Raw genomic sequence first — 20722 nt, forward strand, 5'->3', positions numbered from 1 at the left:
TATTATTCATTGCTGCACTTCCAGATGTTCAGAGTGTTTTCCTGATGTGTACTGTACTGCATGCCATCCAATCTTCAGCACGATCTTCAAAACCTATTTCCACAAGATCATGGGTCATGAAAGGAGCTTGTAATGATGACAAGCAGTAGCTGCAGAAAATGTATCAAACAGACGTTGTTTGTTTTTGAAATGCTTGCATGATCTGCACTAGTGCATCGTTCCGTAGATGAATACTTTGGAGATCATTTTGGAACAGGAGGTAAAACACTAAAATATACTTCTCCAAACTCTAGCTGAATCACTTCCAATCAGTGAGAGTGGCATACCCAGGTATTAGAATCGAGGGGTTTAAATGGCATAGATTTTAAGTTTTTGTTGAGTACATCCTTTTACATAATCTATTTAGAAAGAGAGAAACCATTACCTGTTCAAAAAAGTTACATATTCCAAAAGTATTTGTTTCCTTAATTTTTCTTAGATTATAAGTAGTAAACATTATTTAGCTACGTCTTTAAGATTCCTAGCTTCTAAGTAATCGCCTGAATAATTTGGGATAATGGTTTGTCCAAAGGGGTGTTATTTTGCCCATACCTGGGCTGCTGTAGATCCCAAGGCTTTTCTGGAATCACTGGATAAGAATGAGCTGGGAATACATCCTGCATGGGATGCTAGTCTATTACAGGACACTATGCACATACAGTACAGGCAGTGTAATAGTCATGAGCCACCACTCATTTCTTCAAATTAAATAAAATGATGTATATTAGATAAAGTTAATGAAATTGGAAAAACTGTTTTATTGTGACAAGCTGCATAGTGCCTAAAGTTACCATTTAAAAATTGACGTAACAACCACAGCAGCAACCTCATTTCCTCTCTCGTCTGTTCCAACCTCTGCATTCAGCATCACTGGTATACTAATCACCGGCTTGATCATCTGTCATCATCATTCATGCTTAAATAATTCATATGCCACTGAAAAAAAAATAAAAACTCTGAAAATTCTTAGGTACAGGGACTGGACTGAAAACGAGGGCCAAAAAAGTCCTTTAAGAACTATTCCTCAAGGCTAAAAAATATAAGAAAGGAAGCAAAATACGGAGAAAAGCAAAAGCAAAATATTTTTGGAAGCAAAATTTAAAGAAAGGAAAGGAAGCTCATGACTTTTGCGCATTACTGTAGACATTTAACTCAAGGCTGTTACCCATAATTAGTTCACATACTGACATGTTTTGTGGACGATCGGAAGAAACTTGAGAACTCGTAATAACACGCAGGGTCAGGATCAAATCAAGGCTCTTAGAGCTGTGAGACACAAATTATTCTTGCTCTGTTCCATACCAACCTTGATGTACTACCAAGGATAGATATTTATTAACGCTGAAACCAAATCCTAGTTTCATTCAAGCGATGTAAAACCTTAGCGCTCCTCCAGTTTCCAACTGGAACAAACCCAATTCATTCTGAATATCAGGTATTTTCAAAAGAAGAGTGTTTGGGTGTGTTTGAGCTTGCTGTTGGAGATCAGAGTTGACAGGATATTTGCTTCACTTGGGGAGTTGCTCAGGTGCAGAGACATTTCAATATCATCGAGCCTGAAGATGAGAGATTCGTCCATACAGAGGCATCTTTTTGATTGGCAGTCACACAATATCCATCAGGGTGCCGTAACGACAAAGGTGGGTTTGTTGATTGAGCTGATATGTTTTCCCATCTTTACAGCGGTGTGACTGACATTTCAATATTCTGCTGAGTAGAACATGCATCTTGTTTTTAAATTTATCTCACTCCAGCCCCCAACCTCCTTCCCTCCATGACATCATGTCTAACCCTATCCATGCTGCAAAATATTCAGGATGTGTTATTTCTGGCGGGAAAGACTTACTTGGATTGAGGGGCGGGGGGGGGGGGGGTCATTTTATTACAACATCATAAGCACAGACACAGTGCCAGAAATCTTTAACACTCAAACCCCTGGCTCTTAGATCCTGTTTCCAAGCAATTTGCTCGGTGTGTATACCTATTCCAATAGCATAGACAGAGTCACAGGGGATCGGCAGTCACCAGCAAACAAGCAGCATCTTCTATCTTTTGTGTGTGCACATAAAACCCCCGGCAGCACGTCGGCCTGGGAAGGAAAGCATCATCTTGAGCACCTCTGAGACATTAGTATGGAGATGCATAACAAAACAAAATCTCGGCAAAGCAGTGCAAATACACAAACAACAACCACAGCATAATTATTGCAGACACAAGAGATTCAGGGAATTTTGTTCCTTCATTTGGTGGAAGGACAGAGCAGCATCACGGGTTCTTTGTCTCATATGATACTGTAGATATCTTCTTTGTCTTCCTCGAGTTCCTCTGTTTACCTTCTTTCACTAACTGGTGCATCCCAGAACCCCTCAAACACACTGATCTCCGTGAAGTTTCAAACAACGTGGTGCATAGTTCCCCAAAGAACCTATATTATTGATTCAAGTTCTGTTATTGCACCTCACTACTTTCCTATTCTGAAATTCATCAAGGCAAGTGCCAATCAACAGTGCTTTTAAACTCACAAAAGTGAAACCATAAATTGAAGGCAGGACCTGACAAGGGGCAGATGTTGAGAATTTATAATGGGAGGACATACGTCCTGAAAGTGTTTATTAATTAAGTATTAACATTAAAGCCAGTCTAGCATGCGAGGATTTATAAGATAAAGACAATAAAACTCCCTTAATTGGGACCAAGATAGTAGAGACTTTGACAGAAATAGAAACTAAGGAGAAGTCAGTGAAGTGCCTGGGGGGTTATATAGAGCAGCAGTTTCTTTAAGAATTCTCTTACCTGACATGCACAGGAGGGATGAACTTGCATCACATATCACTTGGTCTGTTTCTTTACTTTTCTCTGCCTAATGTACTAGAGTTTATACCTCTCTGTGCTTCGTAGTCTCCCTTTGGTCCTTCATTGCCTTTGTATCACTTTCAATGAGTAACCCCCGTCTCCTGAGCACATTTTAGCCCTCACGTAATTTATATTTGTAAATTTTTTGTGTATAGATATACACTGATCAGCCCTAACATTAACACCACATTCAATTGAACTTGAAAAAACATTGATTATCAATTATATATCAGTAAACTGGTGACAGGATCATGGTCACCAATCTACACCCATGGGACCAAAGGGCAGCACATTCTGTCTGATCACACAGAATACAGAAAAGCCACGTAAATCGGTGAAAAATTCAAATTCTGGCCATGGCAAAAAAAAAGTATCAGAATACCCAGCCCGGAGCTCACAGGGTGTACCTGGGAAAGACTTCAAGGTCGTTCATCTGGCCTCCAAATACCCCAATTCCCAATCCAATTGTGCATCCATGCCATCGGTCAGACAAACAACCCTGATTCACGGAGACCTCACCCCACAACCCACAGCACCCAAAGCATCCACGGCTAATGGTATAGTGCCAGACACCCCAGCACACCCCCAGTGGCCCTGCAGAGCCATGCCATGAGGGCCCCAAGCTCTAGTTTATCAGTTATGGCTGATCGGTGTATACATTTAAAAGAACACAAAAATTTTTATTGGTAATAATCAGAGATAATGTGTCAAAGCTTAAAACCATCCCATAAGCCGGATCAGTGTCGAAGGACACCTGATAATGGATTAGGCCAAAAAAAAAGAAAAAAGAAAATTGTATTTTCTTTAATGCTTAAACAATTCTACTTTAAACACCACTGATTTTGATATATTCTGTCCTCTTATTGAATCAATGAAGTGTGTGACAACCAACAAGCTGTTTACCTAAGCTTGATAAATTCTCTTTTTTCCGTCTTTTAGATAAAAATAACTAACTAAATAAATAAATAAATAAATAAAAGAAGCCAACATGGCCTCTAAAACATTTTAGGAGTAAGACTAAATAGAAAAAAAAAAAGTTGACCTTTGATTTCCAAAGCTGCACCTCTCCTTTCTGGTTTAAATCAATAAGTAAACCAAATGGTTTCGGGGTTTTATAGTGTATTATATATATATATATAAAAAAATAGTCAAAGTAAATCAGAAGGAAGGCTTCTCAGTGCGATCACTTGTGGGCATTTGAAATATCCTTTCCATCTTCCTTACAATTCGAAAGACTTGATGCTAAGTGGTTCCTGGCACTTGGGATTTTACTCAATTCATACCCTACTAACCTTCCTTTTAAAACCTCTGCCTGTAAGTATATTGTGAAACACAGCCTGGTGTGTGTGGGGGGAGTTAAGGAAACGTACAGTACAATTTGGTAGAAAGTACAAGTACAGTACAAAAAAAAAAATAGCTGGCTCTTAGTTCCATCTGTTTAGAGAGAAGCGTCAGGATGTCCAAATTTTAGGTCGCATGTTTGCAAAAGATTTAAATAAATATTTAAAAAATCTTCACAGATGCCTATTGTACATCCAACGTAAACCGATCACTTCCTTTCCAGTTCTTAAATTCAGTCAAAAGACTTTCCTATCACAAAGTTTGATTGATTCTAATTTGGATGTATAAATTGTTCTACCTGTACTGAGTGACTGGTGGATTGGCTTTGGCCGAGCAGTGGAACTTCACCAGGTTTCCTTCCAATACTGGCTGAGGTTCAACAGAGAGGTTCACTAGCGGTAAATCTGCAACAAGAAGAACAACGTATTTAGGGAACAAAGGAATAACAATCTTTATTATAAAGACTAAGATTCCATACCTACTTTTTGTGCCTAAACAATATTCGTAACACCGTAAACCTTTTACAGCTATCAAATAGATACTTTCATCACCTTTAGTATGTCGGAAGAAGAAAAGTAATGAATTGTGTTTGTTACTTTATTAGGAGTGAGAGTCATTATTAAGGATAGTTATTACTTAAATTGGGAATGTGTGGTGGTGAGTTCATAACAAAATGGTGGACTTTGCATTCAGACTTTGAATGTAACTACAGTGCTACAGTACTCAGCATCTTAATATCTGACTTTGGCCTTAAGGACAGTTCTTAAATAATATTGGCTTCAGTATTAAAATTCAGTATCCAGCACCACTATCTAATATAATTATTTTATTTATGCAATGTCACATTAGAGAGAGTGCTGTTGTACTGAATATCAGCACGTTCAGAACAACGCTACAACCTCAAGTGTGATGTTGATATTGAGAACAACAGAACGCCATATATTATCAACAGTTGAATCCCAAATAGCATTACATGGAAGCTAGAGTGCTATGCAGGATGTACAAAACCTTTGATCCACAAAGTAGTGCTTGGGATTTGGGTTTCAATCTTGTGTTAGAAGCTCGCTAGCTTTGTAGCTCACGTTAGCTATGAACAATACGGACAGTTTAGGGGTAGCTTTGGGCTGCTTTTTTTTTTAAACACTATTTTGTTATTTAACATTTACATTTTTGTACTTATTGTTGTTTGTAAGGGGACTAAGAGTAACGTAATCTCAATTCTCTATACGTATGTACCGTACACGTAGCAGAATCAACAATAAAGTTGACTTTGACTTTTCCATTTAACTATCGGCATGCTTTCTATAGAGAAGTGCAGAAATAAATGAGAAGTTCATTTTTTTATTCTTGTCAATTTAATATGCTTCTAACTAATTTATATTAATAAATATCCATATTCATTTAGCCCTGTATCAAGGCTTATTCACAAGCCAGTAAATGTGAATGGAACCAACAGTGTTAACTTTGATAGATTGTCCAGACTGTTGCTAATATTATAACCACGTCAATATTACTGTATATTTTTAAAAATACTAAGATGAATTGATAAAAAACCTATAATGAATAAAAATGCAATCTTCTTTGATGCTAAACAGAAAACATGCATAATCCTTAACGATCTGGTGTGTATGCAGTTAAAAAATGTAAAAACTGAGCACAGGAGTTTATACTACAGTATGCTGGCCACCCTTAACAGCATAAATGGTAGATAAAATAGCTGTAGTATACTGTAGCATTCACTTTAGCAAGCATGGCCATTTGTAAAAATGTCAGTGTGACTATTACTGAAAGACCTCTGGAATACAAATGCATCTCGCGTAGTTGTTTATTCTCTGGACCAGCTAGTGAAATTAAAATTCAAGCTTTAAAGAAATGGCAAAGGGATGGTAAGCACATGATGAATATTTAATGTGTAGCTACACATATTAGGATTAATTATAGTCTGATTTCCTCCTAATGTGTTGAATATTAAAGTAAGAAGCAAACACTACAATGATCGTGATATAAATCTAGGCTTAAAAATAACAAGCCCATCAGTTACACTCATTAAGAAAACGTTGACTTTGGTTCTCATGCACCGTTTCTCATTTTCTTTCATTTTGTCAAACGCTCTCTGCAGAGCTGTTCTGCTGGTTAAGATGGATCAAAGCCCAAATCTGGAAACAACACTTAAAAGGAGGCACATTACTGTAAGCACTTTACATTCTTAAAACTTATGTATTATTCCGGCCAATCTGACCCATTTTAAAATTTAAGAGCAGCAACAAAAGCCCTAAACTGCAACATTTTGGCCAAAAAAAATATGATTTTTCCTAAAGTGGCCCAGATTATAAAAAAATAGAATTAGTTGTAAATTTTTTCCCCCCATGTAGCTGGTAGAAATCAAGACATTGTACACTGATGTTGTTCTGGATCAAATTTTATCTGTATATACATAGTGGCTTAATGGTAAGCACTGTCCAGGGTCCTGGTTCAGTTCCCCGTCAGGTTCGATTTTTGCCTCTGTGTGCATGGAGTTTGTATGTTGCGCTTGGTGGGTTTCCTCCGGGTACGCCGGTTCCCCAAATTTCCCATAGTGTAAATGAGTGTGTGACTGTGTGGCACTGATGGATTGGCACTCGGGCCAGGGTGTACCACACACGCACAGTAAGAGCAAAATGAGTTGGTGCACCTCCTGTGATTCTGTGATACTCCAGTGATACTACAAGTTCTATAGCCATTAAATACTGCCTAGTTAATTTTCCCCCACCCTATGTAGCTGTAAGCATAGAGATGACTTACAGCGCTATACAAAGACATGCTTATCACTCATTAATTAATGAATGATAAAGTATTTTATATAAAATAACATTCTAGCTCATAATGTTGACATGAATAGCATGTAACGAAAAGTTCTATTTATGTACTTGTATGGCTTTAATTTGCTAAGAAGCATAAAGACTTGACTATCTGATAAACCCAGAATTACCATGTTCCAGAGCGGTGGGTGCATCAGGATAAGAAGAGAGGTAGATGAAGCAATGCACCTATCATTCCTCGTGCGTACTGTACAAGCCTGTGGTGTGTTATGATCTGGCTGCTTAAGTTAGTCAGCAATGTTATGTGCTCAAAAAAGAAGTCAGCTGATTACTTGGATGTACTGAATGACCAGGTTTTTCCATCAATGGATTTTTCTTCCTCCTTGATTGCACAGCCGTATTCCAAGATACGAATTGTGAAAGAGTGGTTCACAGAGCATGAGGCATCATTTTCACACATGGATTGACCACTACAGAGTTCAGACCTTAACCCCATTAAGAATATTTGGGATATGCTAGTTGAAGATATTTCACAGTGGTCAAACTCTTTCACCATCAATGCGAGATATTAAAGAGAAATTAATTTGACCCTGGGCACAAATAAATGTTCAGAATGATGCCACGTCCATAATCAAAGCAAGACAAGTTCCAATGAAATATTGGATTGTGTGACTTTTAAGGACGCTTTTTTTTTTTTTTTAAAGGATCAATGATTCATGAAGGGTTATTTATTTCCAGTCTGTCTTGGTTGTTGTAAGTTTTCCTGCTCTGGACACCAAGATGAAGTTTGTCGTCTGGAACGTAAGTACTAAGTAAATAATCAAGACCAACTTTGTGCACAAAATGCATTTCAAAGTTCAGCTGAGGCTCACAGAGTGTGAAGCTTCTTCAGTTCCACTGAATTAGCCATATATATTAGCCTATGAATTAGCCATAACTGGAACTACTTGTCCTGCTGTTTTCCGGGAAAATAAATAAGATAAATTGGTACTTAATACAGTATAACTTTGAAAGTTACTAGCTTAATTTGGGTCAGACTGCAGAAGCTTATGGCTAGTTCAATGGAACTAAAGAAGACTGCCGAGATGAACTATGACATGCATTTTTGCATGGAACAAGTATAGTGAAATTTGACCCGAATCACATTATACTTGTGTTCAGGGTGACGGACAAGATCAGTGTTCAAAGCAGCAAAATATGTATAATGTCCAAGACCTATGGCAATGTTCTTATATACATTTTTATGTAAGACAGAAATATCTCTTTAAAGGCGTAAGTCAAGTTTAGAAAACATAAACTAGACTTCTTAGCTTTTGTTTTTCAAACTCTAGTTAAAAAAGGGAAACCTTGTATAGTTTGAATTGTTAAAGACCCTTTAAAACTTTCTCCACTGGGACAATCCAAAGAACTAAATTCAATCAAATCTATTTAAACATCACCTTTAGTAACAGACGCTGCAATGGTACGACGGAATCTGTATATACTGTATATTTAGATCCTTAATGAGCGAGCTAGTTGTGACGGTAACAAGGAAAAAAACAAAAGAAACAACCTCAAAAGAGAACCCATCCTCGGCTACGTGACACAAGATAGCAAGATTACAAGTCATTGTTTTTTTTTTCCTCCAACTGTATAATATAAAGACAAGTGTACAAAGTGTCTTAAAAGTATGCTCAGTTTGGGAAATATTGCGAATAAGAGCTTTTATCATTGGAGATGGAAACTTTATAATTAGATGGAAATGATTTTTTTTTTCCAAAGTGGGTACAAACTCATAAATAGGATGCAGGTTTAGATTTTCTCTTGTCCAGATATCCATGTAACACATCCTTTTAATATGCTTTACAATGCTACAAACGGAGAAAATATCAGCACCAGCACGAAACGCTGTTCACTTTTATTCAGCCTAGAGATTTAGAAATTAAAAGGCAATTTCAAGCTCATTTTTTTCCTTGTTCTTCATATCTGCTCAAGAGTCAAGCACCAAATGTGACTTTCTGTGTTTCATGCTTGTCTGAGACTGCTGGACCAGAAAGGAATCCAAAGAAGGGGGACAATCCAAATCGAAAAGGAAAGGATTGTTATGCAGTTGCGAGCAGAACGCATGTGTCTAGTGGTATCACTTCAGAATTTAGTGATGGAGAAGAGTATAAAGTTTGGGGGAACACAGGGGCAGAGGGAAAAAACAAAAGTAGCACATATTAGGTTGATGCCAATGCATTGTAAGTATTTGGATGCATTCCTGTCCCTATGTGCTGTGAGTCCAATTACGGCAATATAATCTCTATTGGGCACAGTGACTGGCATGAAGAATGGAATCACACTAGGCCCAAACTGCCGAGTCCCAGCTGAGCGTTTTGTGTGTGTGTGTGTGTGTGTGTGTGTGTGTTCCTGTAGCTTATGTACCCTGAAGGTACACAGCTGGACAGGGTGAGCTCAGCTGCTGCAGTCCCAGTTGGAATGTGTTCCAGGTGGCATCCTGAACCTCTTCTGCCTCTGTCTCTGCAGGGAGTATGGCTCACCACACACATACACACACACACACACACACACATACACACACAAATACACAGACACCTGTGCCAGGTCCTTCCCTGCCAGCGCAAGATGGAATGCAAATTTCTAAGCCCATGAGACATCCTGCTGTACGAGGCAGCCAAGCTGATCACACAGCGGGCCGCCCGGTCACCATACGGCTACCTGTGTAACGTTAGTATTGCCTAATTGGCCAAATTGAGCAGATATAAATGCAAGTCAACAGGAGATGCAGCCAAGTGGTTGGTAGGGCTTCACCTGCACCAGGACAGTCTTCAATACCTTCAATACCTTTGGGCTTCCGAACCAAAACGGAAAAGTCATCATTGGAGTTCCAAGACCAGGTCACTCGCTGCTCTTTTTATGGACTTTTCCTCAGACAAAGTAATTGTTATAAAATGCTGGCTCCTGTTCTTAAACGTCCTGACAAGCAACCTCACACTTTCCTCATCCATATGGAATTAAGAGGAAGGTGGAAGAGCACCAAGGGTACATGGGTCAAATAGTAGCTCTATACAGTATGTGCAAGCATCAATGGGAAGTTGTGCTTAGTTTTGAGGTGGCTCCTTCAACCCAGTCTTTGTTGATGGACAGTTGATTTATGAAATCGGTTTGTCACTTTAATGTATAAATGCATGAGTTTGCTCTTAGGTTTGAGCCTCGTGTGAGCGACAGGCCATCAATATGCAGTGGTGCTAATTCTTAGGCTTCATCTGGAGAGTGCACCAAGGGGTCTGAAACACAGCCACCAAGATGACAGATTCGACAACAACAGGGGAGCAGAAGAGCAGCAAGAGAGGGGGGAAAAATAAATAAATAAAAAATGAGAAGACGACGACAGTGGTGTGCTGACAGCTTTTTGATCGGAAGTTCAAAGCAGAGAGCAGATGGCATATTGGAACAATCGGCCAACTTCTTGCAGGGAGGATGAGGCAGCACGAACGACTTCGTCCTTTAACTTGAAGCTCAATCTTCCTTCTTGCTGGGTCACAATGGCCAGCTGTTCCCCAGGGGGGCTGCATAGGGGCAAACCACGGTTTTGAGGAGAGAGGATGTTGATAGAGACTGCAACATTCAAGCCTGATGCCTTCATGCACAAATAGGAACAGTATGATGTTTCTTATTGTTAAGAGCACAACTCATTCATTCGCTTGCATTCATCCTGTACAGGGTTGTGGGGGGCCTGGAGCCTATCCCAGAAGACTTCAGGCACGAGATATAGGTATACCATGAATAGGATGCCAAGTCACACACACACACACACTATGACAATTTGGCAAGGCCAATTAGTCTAATCTGCAAGTCTTTGGACTGTGGAAAACACGCACACAGGTCAGGATCTGAATTCAAACCCTCGACCCTGGAGATCGATGGGCTCCTTTACAAGATGCCTGAAACTTTTAGCCTGGTTAGGATCACGCTGGATCCAAAAGCCATTCCAGCAACACTCGTAGGAATACACCAGTATGCCATGCATACCAACACTAACACACACACTACCCCCATATATTCAAACACAGGGACAATTTAGAAGAGGTAACCAGTCCACCGACCCAGAAAACACTGTGGAATCCCACCTGAACAAGTCGAGATCCTTTGCACACAGGGGCTTCCTTAAGATAAGGATCAGATACGGACTCTGGAGCTTTCACATGGCAAGGCTAGTTTTAGCCCAATTCTCCACCAACATGGGGCAACATTCAGATGGAGCTTGTGATACACATAGTATTTTGATGGTTCACTCCAACACATCAAGTTCTAAGGAGTTCTGGGATTCCATCATGCTTATTAAACACGCTGCATGTACAGTACACATGATATTTGTCATGCTATAGCTGATGATTCAATTTTATGCTTAGTTACATTTGTTTGTGCTGCTACTAGCAGTGGATGCAACATTTTTTTTTTATTTTACTACAGTTTGTGTGCTGTGTGACATATTGATATATGACTGCTCTTGACTAACATGATCATGTTTCTAAAAACTTGCTGAATTCCAAGTCACAAAATCCCTCTTGGGGGAACAAACTGCAAATGTTTCTTCATCTTTCTGGAGCATTTCTATTTTTAAATCCTAGCAATTATTATTAACGATGCCATTATTTATCTAGCAGATACTAATTTACTCCTACATCGGAATTCAGATATTAATCTACAGGAGGGCGGGATGTAACCTTTTACAATTCAATGCATCGTTTGCTCTTGCTAGTAATTTTTATGTTTAGATGCTTATTTGATTAACCCGGGGTCAGAATCTGCAATGGGGGCTTACGGTAAGTAGATGCGCAGGGATGCATCTAATTATAAAGGATTCAGTGGTAATGAGAGAAAATAAGGCCATAAAATGCATTGGATTTGACAAGCAAAGCTGTAAAGTGAGTAGGTGAGTAATGTTTCTACTGTGCTGTCAGTCTGGGAAAGATTTGGGTCAGAGAAAGATAAATATAAATGATTCCATCTGGAATAAAATCCCAAAAAAGACCTTAATTACTTTTGTTGCCAATTACATCATATTGACAAGGGTCATTTAAAAAAAAAGGTTAAATAAAAGAGGAAAAAAATCAACAAGCAGTCATTGGAAAGGATGTGAGAGGATGCTCAGAAATCTGGGGTCTAGTTTTCTTGCTCACTGCTTTATGGAGAATATACTATAATAGTTGACAGGGCAATGATGAGTGACTGGAGTGGGGAACAATCTTGTAAATTTCATAATTTTCTTTGTATTTCCACTTATTCCATTGATTATTGACTAACTTCCAGGGTTCTAGAGTGGAAGCTAGTGAGCTGTGTGCAGCGTACAATCCCTTGTTCCACACACCAAGTAATGCCCTCAATCAGGATTCAGCCTCAGGCTGTTATAGGCTGGTTAGCTTTGTAGCTCGTGTTAGCTGTGAACAAAGTGCTGAGGTTAGTCATGTGCTAGCAGAATCTTAAATCACTCTCTAACCCCTGATTAAGCCTTGATGTGTGGCTTGATGAATGGAACAAGGGATTGTACACCGTAGTGCTCGTGGAAATTCTGTTCATGTTAAAAGAACGAAACACAACAAGATGAACTTCAGAATACCTTAAAAGCAGTTTCTACTGTAAGTTCATAAAGTGTTGTTTACAATGACTCGTCAGATGTCTTTTGTCACTGTGGGTTTTGACAGGCAGTCGCTCTCGCCGTTTTCCGGTACTGAGGACCACGACTGAAACTTTTAGTGGCGTGAAGTACCGTATTATACTGTTCTACTTTCAGCTGGCTATTTTTCTGTCCCCTGCCCCTTCTCCCTTTCTCTTTCTCTCTCTGCCAACTTAACCTTTGCTCTTCCTGCTGAAAAGAATGACTGTCATTCACTTGGGATTATCCATCAATCCTGCCCATATCCAATATCTGAGGTAATATCAGGAGCTAAAACAGCAGCTGTGCCCAATGATCTACATCATTACAAATCTGCTCCTTGCCCTAAACTGGAAATATGACAAACTGAGCATCCAATAGAGCATCCCTACACTATAAATGTTTGCAATTTTCCAGTGGAGTTGCTGCGATATTGCAGAATCATCTTTTTCAGAATGTGAAAAAGAAATGACTCCTGAATGTGCTCCCTCTTTGAATACCGTACATTAAACACCACAGCAGAGTTGATCGGGTTGATGGTCTCCCACTGCGCTACATAATGTTTACAGGGGTGACACTATTGATATTTAAAGTTTGAACAAGGGGAAACCAGCATTAAAGGCAAGCCATGCAGTAGCAGACCATCAATTGTGACAAAGGGGATTTTCAAAGATGGTATAAGAATCAGGTTCGAAGATAGCGCTAATGTGGTCGCTTTTGATCTATACTACGTTCAACACTCTGCACAATATGTACCACCTATGTCATTTAATAAAACGTTATACCCAATTTTGCATTACTATATAACAATTAATGTATTTTAGAAAATATCCTAACACTGTGTCCATGTGAAGGTGGGAACTTCCTTCCAGAAGTTTGTCTCTTTTCCCATATCAATTTTCACAACACAACCCCTCCTCGGTAAGAGGAGCCAAACCCCCAGCTCCCTCATGTGGCTTCAAGGATGTTGCTTTAGTGATGCTTGCCTTGGTATAACCATTCCAGCATTCATATTCATCAAACACCTGTTTGTGCATAATAGCGGAAAGTCAGCAACGACTCCGATTCCTTTGCATTCCTCTAGTGCTTGACGCTTTGCGTGGAACGCAAGCCTACTTAGACAGACAGTTATTTGGTCATGAATAAAGCTGAGTGGGTAAGTGACTGTAAGAGTGAAAGGCTCATTATCCTCTTTTCTGGGGGCCCTTTTTGTGCTCACCTTCCTCTCGCCAAGGGACATTCGTTATAACTGCTTTGAAAATCTTTCAACAAGCCTTGGTTTGTGCTGTGCATCTAAATGCATTTCATCCCTCCCCCCTCTCTCTCTCTCTTTCTCTCTCTCTATTTCGTTCTCCTCTCTTCCAGACAAGAATTAAATGAAATTAGAGATCAGCAAGTCTTTGTAAACCAGAGGCCCGCCGCGTCTGAATCAAAGTTCAATTAGACTATGTTTCATTTCTCGCGTGACTTAATTAAAAAAGGGATGGTGAAGTGGAAGTGGGAGGTGGACACCAGCACAAGTGTTTTGGCATCTCAATATATCCATAAGGCACGATGATGATGATGGGGGTGGGGGACAAAAAAAATAATTATAACTGGAACGAAAACTGGTTCTGGTTGCCGTATTTTTCTGTCACTGTTTGTTGTTTGGATGTGAAAAACGACTATTATCTACCAAGATTTAATAATTAACAAAAAAAATCCCTACCACAACAACGCCTTTATTTTGTTTCCTGTGACAGACGGCCGTTTCTCCAGCTTATCAAAAGCTGCTCATCAAAAAGTTTAGCCGAAAGGAACTCGATGATTGCTAAACACCAACACGTTTTCTCAAAGCGTTTCTTATGGAATGTGCGAAAAAAGAATGGAGCCGTCAACAGTAATGGATCTCTAAATAGCCTTTTCTGCTTTATTAGTCATAGCTAATAGTGCTGAAGGAGGATGGGATTGATGAAAAATGGTGATGCTTTTTTTCGCTCTGATAATTTTGGAGAATAGTGCATTTTTTTGGGAAAAGGAAAAAAAAAGATTCTCTGAGAATTTTTGCATGCTGGGTGCCTTCTGCCTGGCACGAGTAAAAATCTGGAAGCAGGAGGGTTTGATGGAGATAAAAAAATAATAATAATAAAAGACTGGAGTGAAATTTGAACAAAGGCAAAAAGTTCCATTTATTATAAAAAATAAAAAAAAGTTTCCCTAACGATGATGCAAATTACACACACACACACACACCTAATTATTTTTGTTTATTTTTTTTAAGAATGTATAGTATAAGTAAAAATGCAAATCAACTCATAGTTTTCGACAATAAATCGTCATGACTCATGAATGGAAAGTGAATGTTTACAACCCTATTAACTCCATATGATGTCCATTAGCATTGTGGCACACACAGGACATTCCTGTTATAGCTACCTTGTTAGTGTGATTGTCAGGAGTTAAAAGACTTAGAAATTAGAAGAATGTGAGATTTCATTGTACGGAAATAGACAAAAGTGAAAAAAAGGAAGAGGAAAAAAGGAATAATGTTTTTGTATCAAATTGTAGCAGGTGTCTCCTGTGTATTTGGATGCACCCTTCCTCCCTGTGCTACGTGTCCAATTAGAGTAACATAATCTCTACTAGCTGTGCTCTCAAGCCAGAGAAGAAAGAACTGGGGCAGACATCAGGAGAGAGAGAGAGAAGGGGAGAGAGAGAGAGAGAGAGAGAGAGAAAGAGAGTGTACTCACGCTGGATGTCAATAGTGACGCTGCTCTCCTTGCCGTTTGGGACAGCTTTGTTCGATGCACGGCAGATGATCGTCTGTCCGCTCTCGATGTTTGATGGTGAAATGTACAGACTGCTGACTGTACTCTCCTTCCTGCCATCTCGAAAAACAGTCTGCAAACAGCAAAGTAAAAGCAACATCAGCAGTGGGGTAAAGCAAATGAAATACAGGGAATAACTAAGCTGAGCTGTCAAGTGAGTGTGCACTGGGTCAAAGAACACACAACCACCATCAGTCAAAGGCCGTCTCGATTCCTGGGTTTGGAGTAGAACATTTCACCTACTAGATGCCCTGCAAACAACAGAGACCCCCCACTGCTCTCGCTGTCTGTCGTCTCTCTATAACAGGGGCAGATGGATTGCAAAAAAAATAAGACAAGACAGTCTGTTTGGAGGCCTTTTTTTTTCTTGGAGGGTGGGGTACAGAGCATGGCTTGTCATGCACCACAAAGGAAATCAATCTTGTTTTACTCTGCTGGAACGCTAAGCTCGTCCGCATTCACCGCATTGTTTAGTGCCATCTGGAAGGACTCTACAGAATCTACAGTACGTGCTCCAGTGGAAAGTGATGACTTCGATAAACAGATAGAAAAAGACACTGGATATGGAGCGGGCAAAGAAGATTCACCTAGCGGAACAAATTGGCAGTGCCATAGAGCTCTGGGCAAACTGCTGAGAGATGACATCCTTGAGACAGCCCGGCATGCACCGCAATACCCACTGCACTGGAAAGATTCCTTTTTACTTTTCCATTCCTTAAAAACCTCTTCCTATTAAAAGCTCACTGGCCTGTGCTATACATCTAAGCTCTTGTCGTCAATTCCTGCCAAAAGCGTCGACTTGTGTGGGAGTTGCTCGGAGAACCGATCTGTAGCTCGCGCATTCTAAAAGTGAAAAAAAAAAAAAAACCTCCTCCCTCGTCTCACACAGGAGAAGAAAAGTCCTGGAATAATGGACTGAACCAGAGCTGTAGTTACATGCTAATAATTAGCATGTTCAAACTATTGACAGTGAGCTTGCTAATAGTAGCAATTACTGCCTCGCTATTTCATAGCTCCTTTTTTTAATAAAAGAAAGAAAGAAATAATAAAGATCCGAATGAAAGCTGGTGTTTTCTATCCTACTTGGGGGAACTTGGGCGTGGATGGAAGTGTCAAAGGATAAAATATAGCACTTCTGCCTTCCTTCTTTTACGAAGTACAAAATGGTTCAACCGAAAATTGTTCATCAGAGACAAAAAAACAAACAAACTAATGTTTATTTCAAGTTTGGGCACCATTATATAACATACAGTAGTCTCGCTTTCACGAATCGGTGGCAATTCATTCATTTAACTGTTCTCAGTCAACACTTTACATGATGCTATTCAGAGTAATGGTCGAGCAAGAATCTCAAAACACAAAGTGCAAGATGAGGACAGACCTTAAATGCAAATGCTGGTCATCACTGAGCACCATGAATACACATTCACACAATCATTCACACTAACAGGCAATTCAGGGACACTAACAACCAACTGGCATGTTCTGGGAAAGTTGAAAGAAAACACAATCACACTATAAGCTATAACACTACTAAATGTGCTTCATGACCATTCGTACGACATGATTAGTCTGGTTGGTTTGACCCAATCGACAGCTTTGGTCACTATCTGTATGGAGTTTTCAATGTTTTTCTATCGTCTACTGTACAGTATATGGGTGCAAAAACCCCATGCAAAAACATAGAATCACCCCTAGGTGTGAATGTGCATAAATGTGCAGTGACTGGTGTCCCATCTAAGGTGTTATCCTGCACCTTTGTGTAATGTTTGATTAGATCCTCCAGATAAGAAGGCGTAAGAAGGAGTTATTAATAAACCTGAGATTGCTGAGCCTTTTCTTTACTTGTCCACTCACCCACACATTCTCTATTCCACTTATCATATACTGTACAGGGTTACGGGAGGACTGGAGCCTATCCAAGGCAACAGAAGCACGAGGTGGGATACACCATGGACGATGTGCCAAGCCATTGCAGGACACAAGCATGCCCACACTCACTTCAATTTATTTGGAACGCCAGTGACTCTAATCTGCATGTCTTTGTACTGAGGGAGAAAACCGGAGTACCCGGAGGAAACCAACCAAGCATGGGAAGAACATGCAATCGCCATGCACACAGACCTCCACGCATCTCAACCTTGTAGCTTACTTGTCCAAATGTTGTCCAGATTGATATATTCTAAGATTAAACTCCAATTAAAAAACAACCATTTACTAAAACACCAGCATCCTAGTTAATCCTGAACTAACGTAGAAAGAAAAGAATGTCCACTGACTACATAATTTATTCATACTGGCCTAGAACCCCTCCTGCTTAGCCTAAATCGTGTTTGCCACTTCCAGTAGCTGAGCGATGTGAGTCAGATGGAGACAGTAAAGCCTCCGCTGAGCCTCACAGCACTCGGAGTCCCTGCAGTGAGCTGCAGGCTCTCGGTGAATAGACGTGCTGATAAAATATGCTTCATGACACAGTTGGTGCTGCTTCTCTCATGGCCCATTGCCTGTCTGAAGCTATTAACATCGCGTGGACGCAGAAACGGAATGGGTCACAATGCTTAGCCTTTGCTTGGCCCAAAATAGCTTCCAATTACAAACTAATCATTTCTCATATAAAAGCCCAGAAGCTTGTCAGGAGAAGAGCAGACCTACTTTGTGTGTGTGTGTGTGTGTGTGTGTGTGCGGGATAAACTGAAAAGATGAGCAAGATAAGCAAGAAAAAGGCCAGTTCTAATACAATTTACACCTGTCAAGAGAAGCAGGTTTGTCACAATATAATTAAGCACATAATGAGCACAGACGTGCATTTTTTCTTCCATACCTAGTATAGTCTCAAGATAATAATGGTCAAGACTTGTTCAGCATTTTGCCTTTGTTTAATGCTGTTTTGGTTCTGTGTGTTAATATATACAAAAGTGGCTCAGTTAAAACTGTCGACTTGCACCTACAAGGGCCGCGTTAGATTCTCGCCTCAGGTCTGTGTGCATGGAGATAGTGCTTGGTGGGTTTTCTTCCACAGTCCAAAGACCTACTAATTAGCATTCTTAAATTGCCCATAGTATTGAAATTAGAATACCTGGTTATGTAATAGAGCCTATAGGTATGGACTAGGCTCAAGGCTCAGAATGACCAAGTACACAGTATAGCATGCTGAATGTGTGAGGAAGCGTTACAGACTATGAAGGAGTGAAAGTGAATGTATAATTGAGTTGTTTTCTGAGTTTTCAAGTTAATTATACAACGGTTCGTTCCAACTAAGCAATGTGAGCAAAGCAACCAAGGCATGCCGTGAGTGCTGATATAAAACTATAACAGCCCTACCATGGTTAACAATATGTATCACCCTGCTTCTTGAGTGTTCTAATAATTTTTAACCCTTAAACAAAGGTGCTACTTTGTGTGGGGTTCAAAGCCCAACATCACCAATTTGTCACTGCAGGGCCCTTAAGCATTGACTGCAAGTCATTTTGGATAAGGGTGATTGCTAAAGGTGTTGAAACAATGGATTAAACACCCCATGGAGTGCACTAACTTTCCGCTCTTTGGGGTTCAAGGCAGCGTGATGCTGTGGTGGTTAGAACTGTGGCTCACACCTCCTGGGGCGATGGTTTGATACTTGATTCATGTTTGCCTTTGTAGAGTTTGTATGTTCTTCCCTTGCTTGGTCAGTTTCCTCCAGGTACTTCCACAATCCAAAGGCATGCAAATTAGGTCAATTGGCATTCCTAAGTTTCCAGAGGAGTGTGTGAGTGTGTGGGCATGTGTCTAGCAATGGATTGGCAGTCCAGCAGTCTAGAAAGATGAATTAATGAACTATTTTGTATTCATCCCAGTTAGTTAGCTGAGGCTACCATAAAGTAAAATTACTTGATTTACAGGACTGTCCACCAACTCCATGGTTTATTCTCCTCAAATTTTGGCTACTGTACACAGTACCAGTAAGAATTCAAAGCTACTTTCCTGTTGATTATAGTAACTGTCAGTCGCCAGCTCTGTTTGTGGAGCAAAATAACTATATAAAAACAAACAAATCAAAATCAAATGCTGTTTTAAACAGTTATTTAAAAGCAATATCACACTTGAGGTTGTGATGTTGATACTTTGAGCTTATCACAGCCATGCTGATATTCAGTCCAACAGCGCTCCCTCTCATGTGATTATTGCTTAAGTAAATAGAATGAGGTATCCATGTGCCCTCCGGCACATCAGGCAATGGTTACTCCCCAGTATGGAGCCATCCGTATTCTCTGGCGTTTATTTAAGGGGTTGGGTTGCCAGCTCGACCGATTGTCATTCACACACTACAGGCAGTTTGGGAACGACTAATAGGCCAATTAGCCTAATATGCATGTCTTTGGACTGTGAGAGAAAACCGGAGTACCCTGAGGAAGCCCACCAAGCACGGGGAGAACATGCAAACTCCATGACACTGACCTGGAGGTGCATGGATCCTGGAGGTGCAAGGCGATTGTGCTAACCACTAACCTAGCTTGCCGCTACAAAGAATGAGGAGGACCTCCATATGCAAACAGGGAAAATATTAAAACTGATATCTAAAAGATGGGGAAGGGTGATTAGATTTCAAAGGGTTTTCCGTAGAGGTAATAGTTTAGCTTCAGCTTACGTTCTACTGTTAAGCAAAGAAATCTCTAAATAATCAGAACACACACATGGTTTGAAGTTATTTGAAATTTGTAACTACAGACTACCCTGGCCTTACATTCTGCACCATTTAAAACAATAGGTTGTTGCAATGACGTTGTCCTTTTTTTATTCTTCAAAAGAAAGTTATGGTTACTTCCTCATCCTGGGGTCAGAAGTCATTCTTTGATTAACTAATTTAATCCCTGCCCCTCAAGTTCTGATTAATTTCCACCATTTTACGACACAGTTAATTAAATGCCTCTTTACTTTTCCCATCTCCCAGCTTTAATTCAGTGGCAGCAAGCCAGTGAGGGTAATAAGCTTGACAATAGAGAGAAATGGACTGATGTTTCTAGCTTTAATAGAAGGGGTCAGATGTGCTAAATATATCTCCACTTATACTGTCGTCTTACAACCAAACCTTCCAAAATTCTCTGCTTGACCCTGTGTCATGAAAAATTCATTCAGAGTGCTAATAAAGTTCATTAGAGTGGCAACAGTTTTCCCGTCCCTGAGATCGTCTCATGGTGAAGGTTACGATGAAAGCTTTGCCGTTAATTATATTAGTGGTTAGGTGAAAATAAAGGGTGGGAGAATTAATG

At 39.9% G+C, this 20722-nt stretch overlaps 1 protein-coding gene across 3 annotated transcripts in view; it reads right to left on the minus strand.

Annotated features, from left to right (window-relative positions):
• The window catches only part of kirrel3b (kirre like nephrin family adhesion molecule 3b), a 229674-nt gene that overhangs the window by 28092 nt on the left and 180860 nt on the right, over positions 1–20722 (minus strand). For all 3 annotated transcript variants that reach the window (XM_053501084.1, XM_053501083.1, XM_053501082.1), the window contains exons 5-6: positions 15399–15549; positions 4532–4637 (exon numbers count right to left, since the gene is read on the minus strand). In XM_053501084.1, the coding sequence (XP_053357059.1) occupies positions 4532–4637; positions 15399–15549 (257 nt within the window). The remainder of the gene's footprint in view (positions 1–4531; positions 4638–15398; positions 15550–20722) is intronic.

This window comes from Clarias gariepinus, chromosome 7, assembly GCF_024256425.1.
Source record: "Clarias gariepinus isolate MV-2021 ecotype Netherlands chromosome 7, CGAR_prim_01v2, whole genome shotgun sequence".
In the NCBI taxonomy this organism is placed as follows: domain Eukaryota; kingdom Metazoa; phylum Chordata; class Actinopteri; order Siluriformes; family Clariidae; genus Clarias; species Clarias gariepinus.